At 41.9% G+C, this 7,645-nt stretch overlaps 1 protein-coding gene across 1 annotated transcript; it reads right to left on the bottom strand.

Annotated features, from left to right (window-relative positions):
* Positions 1–1,640: 1,640 nt before the first annotated feature.
* Positions 1,641–6,664, bottom strand: CENPW (centromere protein W). Its single transcript, XM_033143739.1, has 3 exons — positions 6,452–6,664; positions 5,430–5,543; positions 1,641–2,277 (listed from the first exon to the last, which is right to left on the bottom strand). Exons 1-3 carry the CDS (start codon positions 6,539–6,541, stop codon positions 2,251–2,253), a joined length of 231 nt encoding a protein of 76 aa, XP_032999630.1. The 5' UTR covers positions 6,542–6,664; the 3' UTR covers positions 1,641–2,250.
* Between the last annotated feature and the right edge of the window lie 981 nt (positions 6,665–7,645).

Genomic DNA, 7,645 nt, shown 5'->3' with positions numbered 1-7,645 from the left:
CAGCATAACTCTGAATAACAGTCTCTGGGAAACAACACTGAGAGAGGGCTATTGCCTTTATGTCCTGATCTTTAGCTTCCGAAAGGTATTTAGTTGGCCACTGAGAAATAAGATGCTGGACTAGATAGGCCTTTGGTTGGATTAACCAGGGCTCTTTTTAATGTTATGTTAAGAATGTTACCCCAGCAGTTCTCCAATAATGTATTTGCCTGGATTTGGCTTTCCCAAGGGATATTTATTACATCCCAATGGCTGAGTAGCTATTTAAAACATTTGCCTTCTACCTTCATTGCAAAATTACTACACAGAAAAGTGTGTAGTAATAGCACATTTCCACTAGAACACCAGGAATTTACAGGGCCAGGCAACTTAACAATTTAGTAACAGTTTCTCCCCTCCAATATTGAGGGGGAGGTAAATTTTCATTCAACACCACATGCAATGTTATAGATGCAATACTAAAATTATTCTCAAACAGATACAAAAACACATCAGCATTAATTAAAATATAAATTCAGTTTTTAAGTCAACCATAACCTCTGAAGTGTTAATCACCCATTGTTGATTAATTACTCTGGATGATTGGATGACACTTGTTAGTGTAGAAAATGAAATGTCTTCAGGATGCTGTCAAAACACAGAACGTTTAGCTTCTCTCTACTCAGACTTCATTAACAAGATACATGAAAGCTCAAAAGTAGTTTCCTTCCTTTACATGAACAACTTTAAAATGAAACCCTTAATTGCCCCACATCTGTCAGCAATAAAAACTTGGGACGCATCATGACTGCCAGTAGCATAATGCAAAATGCTAATTCTAGAAAAAGAACAGATTTAATAAAATAGAAGCCTGCACAAGAAGAAAAATAAATGGGACACTTAACTCTATCCCCATCTTATGGTTACAAAAGGAACATTCACTGAGGCAAGAAATTTCCATAAGATGCAATGTCTATGTCACAGTTTATTTCACTCAAACATAAACACTAAGCACTAATATGCAAAAAGAATAATTTTAAAACTTTGCTTTCACCAAGACAATGCAAAAAAATGCTTTTGTGTATTCCCTATTCAATTAAAAGGGACTTAACCATGTACTTAATCATATTTCTAAGTAGCATGCATGAAACAATCCACAAGTTTTGCAACTGAATGGCTTTCATTTTGCAAAGCACTGGTAATAAGTGGGAGTTTTAAATGTTTGCAATTTTTCTATCCCTTTGAAGGATTTATACTTAGTAGTTTAGACCCGCATTCCAAATATGAATGACGAGACCGAAGGTAGAAGTCTGTGGTTAGTATTCTTGGGTACAGTTAGCTGTGGAAAGGAAAGATACAGGCATAGGGTCCAAGGATTCCAGTTACACTTTTTCTATCTTTCCTGTATAAAAAAGAAAGATGACAGACTTGCTACTTCTTCCAAAAATGAATACAGGAGGGTGAGGGGAACACTTCAGGGTTTTCCATTCCTTTAGCCATCTCCAACACCAGGACCCATTTCAGTAAAGGAAGAGAAAGAATGTATCAGTGTCTGTCCTTTCCTAGGAACTGCTGCTGCAACCGGCCCCAACAGGATTTACCATGTCTAAAACACCTCTCCTTTTACTGTTATACAGTGAAAAGCATGTGAAATGAACAAGTGAGGGAAGATGTGCAGAGCTTTATTGCTATAAACCGTTCTGAAACATTTGTTTTCATATTCTGTTTACAAACTGTTTTGTAATTGTTCTGCTTCCCAATTCGAATCCCCTACATCGAACATTTGCTTAACTGTAATATTTTATTTGCGATGTTACTTAAAATTATCTCAAAAACCAAAAAGTTTTATAAACAAGTGAAAAGATGCATATTTACAGCAACCCTGTTGATAAATATTCATTGAGAGAAAGAAAGAGAAATATTTTGTTTTTCTAGAAGTAACTTTATAGAGAATTAAAAGTGGCTTCTAACATTTGCAATAGTTCTCATAGAAGGCATCTTGCTTTATCATTATAAAAAGCGAACACTTTACAAGGTTAAAACTTGCATTTGTCTATTGTATTAACTATACACATCAGTTCTATTACATTGCCCTAATTAAAAAGTAAGTAGTAAGCTCCTGCAAGTAACAATGGCATTGACTTTGGCTGAAAATATGAAAAAATATGAATATGAAAAATAGAAATACAAAATTCAGATATTTTAACTTCAGCACATGTACGTTAGTAATTACACAGAATCAACCAGGGGATGAAGGAATACTTCTTGACTTTAGCCTCGGCTCTTCTTTAAAACAATCTGAGGGGAAAACAAAATACTTTCAGATATATAAAGCTGTTATTTCAAATAAAGATAGACCAATACTTAACATGAGATGCATTAGCTCAAAGGGCTTTTTTTATAAAACAGGAATATCACATTTTTCTAAACTGCTACAAAGTCAACTTAACTGATTTGCATCAATAAACTAAATGGTTGATAGGGCTTCCCTGTGATGACACCCTGTCTAAAACTCCCTTTTGGGGAAGAGCACTTAATGAGCCTCCTTGTGAGTTTTCATCTGCCATCACAAAGTTGATCCCCTCTCCACTGCCTGCAAATATTCCCTGCCCCGAAACAAAAAAGAAGGGGTGGGTACACAACTAGAAAAATTAAATGATTTTACTACAGCTGCTGCAAGCCAGAGTTTTGTCTGTCAGATTCAGAGGCAGCCAGTGTTCTCTGCTTTGTTCCTTTTCTTAACATGGTGCTTATTTCAGATAGGACGGCTATAACTTTGCATATGGATACATAGATATGGGTTTTCCAAGACTTTTTCACAGTATTATTCAATGACTTGGGAGCAATTCAATCAAAATTATATGTTGCACAACTGCCCAATAGATTTTGAAAACTTCAGCTTTCTAAAACAAGCTCTCTGAACAAGACACAAACAGCAATAATAATATATATAAGCCTCCCAAGACATGATCAGGCTAACCCTTCTCAGATGACAAGAGAAAAGTAACTTATTCAGAAGGTCAGTGGACAGTGCTTTTGCTCTCCTGCTCAGGCAGTTACTGGAAATCTTTCAGCAGGTAAAATAGCATTGTGTCACACCCTTTCAGGAGGTTTTTCTTGAAATAAAAATAGCAGCTTCAGAGATCATGCAAGTAGCAGCTTTTTGTCAGGAATCCCTCCCACAGTCCTGAGGCTGTAGACATTTTTACCTTTCTGGAGATGTGCAGCCGGTAGTCCTCACTAGAAGCTATCTGGTACTGCTAACAATTAAAAAAAATAACCTGGAGGGTGAAACTTAGAAGTCTGAAGCAGAGAAAGCCTTCAGTCTGTGCTGCTAGCTGCCTCATGCCTATGTCCTTGCAGAGTAACTCAATTTGCAGGAACCTGCACCCTTCTAATGCTCCAGGCACGGCCACTGCAAAGGACAGAGCCTGGCTGCTGCCGACTCTTGCTTCTTTAGCATCTCCTTCCTTTCCAGCCTAGCCATATCCCATTAGCAGTATCATTATCTCCAATTTATCAGAGCTAGAGTTGTCACTTAAACTTCACTCAGCACCAACTTGTGCTATGCAATAGAGAAAGCTACATCAGGACAACATCCAAGGTAACTTGACACTGGAGCACCACTATAGCAGGTTATCAGGTTGGTCTATGTGCATTCCAACTTATGCCCGCAGAGTCCTTTCCTCCAACTAGTGAGTAATTACAACCAGCCAACCACAGATCTTAAAAGACTGCAGGCAAGGGCTTCCAAACCAGAAGGTATTTCAAGGCTGTCTGGGTAGAAACTAAGCAAAAAGTATTGGGAATGGAGAGAAAAACTGTTGAAAAATAGGTATACCGATAAAGATCCCCTCTTTTACTAGTATGCTTACTCCCTCTTAGCAGACTCCTAGAAAATCTTTTATGTAAAACTTTGAGAAAAGATTATGTGTTAATTTAAGAAACAGTCAGTGCAGTCCGATCTGTAATGACAGCCTCTGCTCCTCTAGTGAAACTCATAACTATCTCCCCTCTCTAATAATAAAAGTTTATGGTGTGAATATTTGAAGTTATGAGTAATAATAATAATAATAATAATAATGTGTATGCTCCTTCTGGGGTACTTTGTCCACCTTTGGACCCCACCCTGCACTCAGCTTCACCTGTGACTCCTAGAAGCTGTCAGCATGCGACAGCAGCCACACAGCTTCAAATGGCCGGCTGAACCAGATGAGGGTAGCCAATGGGTCTCAAACCCTCAGTAAGTGAGGGAATTCCCCTGCATGCGAAGACAGACTCTGACAGATTGAGCAGACAAGACTACTCATGTGTCAAATGGTCAGGAAGGCAGTTTCTGCATGTGTTGTAGAGGGTAGCAAGGGACAGATGGGGCTTGTCAACCTGGGAAGGTAGCCCATCTATGAGAAGGAAAACTCTGAACCTAACCCTCCCCTGCCTTGTGGAATATCTTAAGGAGAAGAAAAGGCTAAGGAGTAAAACCTACACAAATTCAGTGGAGTCCCTAAGACAGTTGGATGGCGCGTTGTAAGCCTCCTTCTGGCAGCTCATGCAGCCAAGCTGGTACCAAACGTATTGCTCTGCTTTCCATTTGATTACACCAGTGAGGCTCAGAGTGGAGTCTTCTAGGCCCTCCATACACACCCAGGCTTGTGCCCCAGAGAAGTCACTTTGATGCTGCTAACATAGCAGTTTGACTTCACTCCTGGAGGCACACTCCATTGTCTCTCAAGATAATATGGTAGGTTTTTTTTCTGAGTTTGTACTTGAAGGGAATTGTGGAACCAAATGTGGTTGGTTGTAATTAACCGAGTTGTCACAATGTCTTTTGTTTAAGTACCCCAGTAATGAGCACTGATTTTATTCTATCAATTTTATTATGATTTGTCATGTAGTATTATATAACAGCTTGTTCAGAAAGTGCAAGCCTAACTATGAGGGTTCAGAAATAAGTCGTGTTGAATTCAACAGCGCTTACTACCAGAAAAGTGGGGTTAGGATTGCAGCCATAAAAAATATTCTTTTTTATCCAAGTTGCTGTTTTATGGTTATTGTGCTATTGCTGCCTTTAATGCTGTTTTGTGTGTGTGTGTGTTTTGGTGTTCTATGGTTGTTCTATTTTTTATTAAAGTTTGGGATCCTATATTTATATGATGGGATTTGCCCGATTAGAGCCTCGCTCTAGAAGGCAGCCAAAAATATTTTAGATAGATATCCAAATATGATTTGGCACCACATATTTTAAACACATTGGAAACATCATTATATAAGCTTGATCCTCCACCAACCCATTTAATAAACACAGTACAACAAATGCTATATTGGTAACATAAAGTGTAATCTAATGAACAGACCTTAACATTCCCCCTGATATTTAGTATTAATGTGTGAGGTGTTTACAGTGTTTAAATACTTTCAATAAAGAATTTCAGCTGTTAAATTTCAATTACCTTTGCTGAAGAGCGAACGTGTTGAGGTTTAATTGTTTTGCTCTTTTCCGCAATAGCATTGGTCCTGGTTTCTACAGCTAGTCGATGGATAAACAGTAAGAAATTCAAATGTACCTTTAAAAGAAGAATGCAGAGTTATTTCCGAAAGAAATGCTTAAAAGCCACTACCTGTTGATTAATGAAGCACTCCACACAAACTAATGTTCCTTAAATCTTACACTAAGGATGCAAATATATTACTTGACTTCTCTACTGTCAACATCCACATATCTCACACTGAAACCGTGATGGCTATTTCACACAACTTTTGAGAAACTGGTGTAGGCTGGTTGCTGCAAACAGGGGAGTGGAGGAAACAACGAAGACTTTATGGGCGTGAGTTCTGACAGCTTGGGTGGCACCCTAAACACCCCTTCCTGCGCCATGGGGGGTTGGACTAGATGACCCTTGGCGTCCCTTCCAACTCTTACTATTTTATGACTCTAGTTACAGGTAGGTAGCCGTGTTGGCCTGCCATAGTCAAAACAAAAACAAATTAAAAAAAATCCTTCCAGTAGCACCTTAGAGACCAACTAAGTTAGTTCTTGGTATGAGCTTTCGTGTGCATGCACACTTCTTCAGATACACTGAAGAAGACATTTTATGACTCTGTACAGCAGTAGCAAAAGCGCCATAACATACGGCGATGGGTGGGGGAACCCGACACGAAATCCGCAACACTAGCGGCGGATAACCGGAGTCCCTAGACACAGCCGCTTCCTTTCACGGGGCGCCGGGATTTCCCAAGGCCTGTCCCTGATCCTGGAGAGCGACCGGCGAGGCACTTAAAGACCCTTCAGGTATAAGCAAGCTAGTGGGCGGCGTGGGGGTGGGGGAAGGAGGGCAAGCGGTTTGGGCAAGCGCCTGTAGAGGCTTCCCCGGAAGTATCCGACCGACCTCCGTTGGAGACAGGCCACTGGGCCTCTTCCGGCCTCCCCTTCCCCACACACCGCCTTCGCTCCCTGCCGCCCACCCCCCCTCACCAGCAGGTCGGTGTTGGCACGCATGCGCAAGTGCGGCTTGTGCTTGCTCAGCAGCCTCTTCAAGGTGCTCCGCGGAACGGTGCGCTTCATCCCGGCGGCGGCGGCGGCTCCCTCTCTTTTTCCCTCAAGCAGAGCGGCCTTCCTGCTCCATTCGCGCCTGCGCCCGAGGAGTTTCGAATCTGCCGCCGCGCGCAGGGTGACGTCACGGCCGCCGCCGCTTATTCCGCCCCCTTCTTCTCGCTCCCCTAACGAGAGGAAGCGCCTCCCTCGCGCGCGCGGCGGATGCAGCCCGAGCAGAGTCCCCTCCCGGTTAGAGGGTCGGCGTCCCGAGACCACGCCCCCTGCCCCCTAGCGCTCTTGCTGCCTCGCAGTTGGAAGGGCTTGGTGGCTTGGCCTGCCCTTTGGAGACGGCATACAGGTATATTTGTCTATGCACAGATATATGCCGCAATAGGCTTCAGGGAGCCCCTCGTGCGAGGCACTTTTTCTCCGCTTGCTTGTGGACTTGACTCGCCTACCTCACAGGGTGGCTGTTGTGGGGATTATATGAGCAAGGGGTGCGCGGAGGGAAGAACTGAGCTCTTTATGCTCCTTTGTGCTCCTTGGAGAAAAAGCTGAGATATAAATGCAAACAAAAGTGCTCTTGATTCAGCTGCCCTGTCATCAGGTTTATACTTGCTGCTTTCCAGTTCTTAATGTAGGTGCTTCCACTAGGCGAGAATCCTGGCAGTGCCAGATTTACATAAGCTAAACAAGCTATAGCTCCCCACCCCCTATTTCACTATTAATATACTTCTTAATAATTGTATTTCAGTTCAACAATTACTTTGATAAAATACATATTTTGTTATGTGCAAATGGCTTTAGATGCCTATTAGGTCCATAAATTACCATATAACATATATTCAGCAAAAAACAGCAACAATTTGTTGTTGACAACAGACAGCTGGACATATAAAGGGCCCCATTACCTTCAGTAGCTTAGGGCCTCATCAAACCTAAATCCAACCCTGATCCTTTGCCTCAGGGATGATGGTAAGCCTGCAAACCTTCCAGATGTTGGTGGATGTGGCCAGTTGAGGCTGGTCCGAGTTGGGAGTCCAGTAACAGAGAGCTGCCTCATTATACAGAGTCCGATTATTAGTCCACCTAGCACAATACTATCTTCACTGACTTGACAGCAGCTGTCTCAGG

This window comes from Lacerta agilis, chromosome 3, assembly GCF_009819535.1.
Source record: "Lacerta agilis isolate rLacAgi1 chromosome 3, rLacAgi1.pri, whole genome shotgun sequence".
In the NCBI taxonomy this organism is placed as follows: Eukaryota; Metazoa; Chordata; class Lepidosauria; order Squamata; family Lacertidae; genus Lacerta; species Lacerta agilis.
This window is presented reverse-complemented; position numbering and strand designations above follow the sequence as displayed.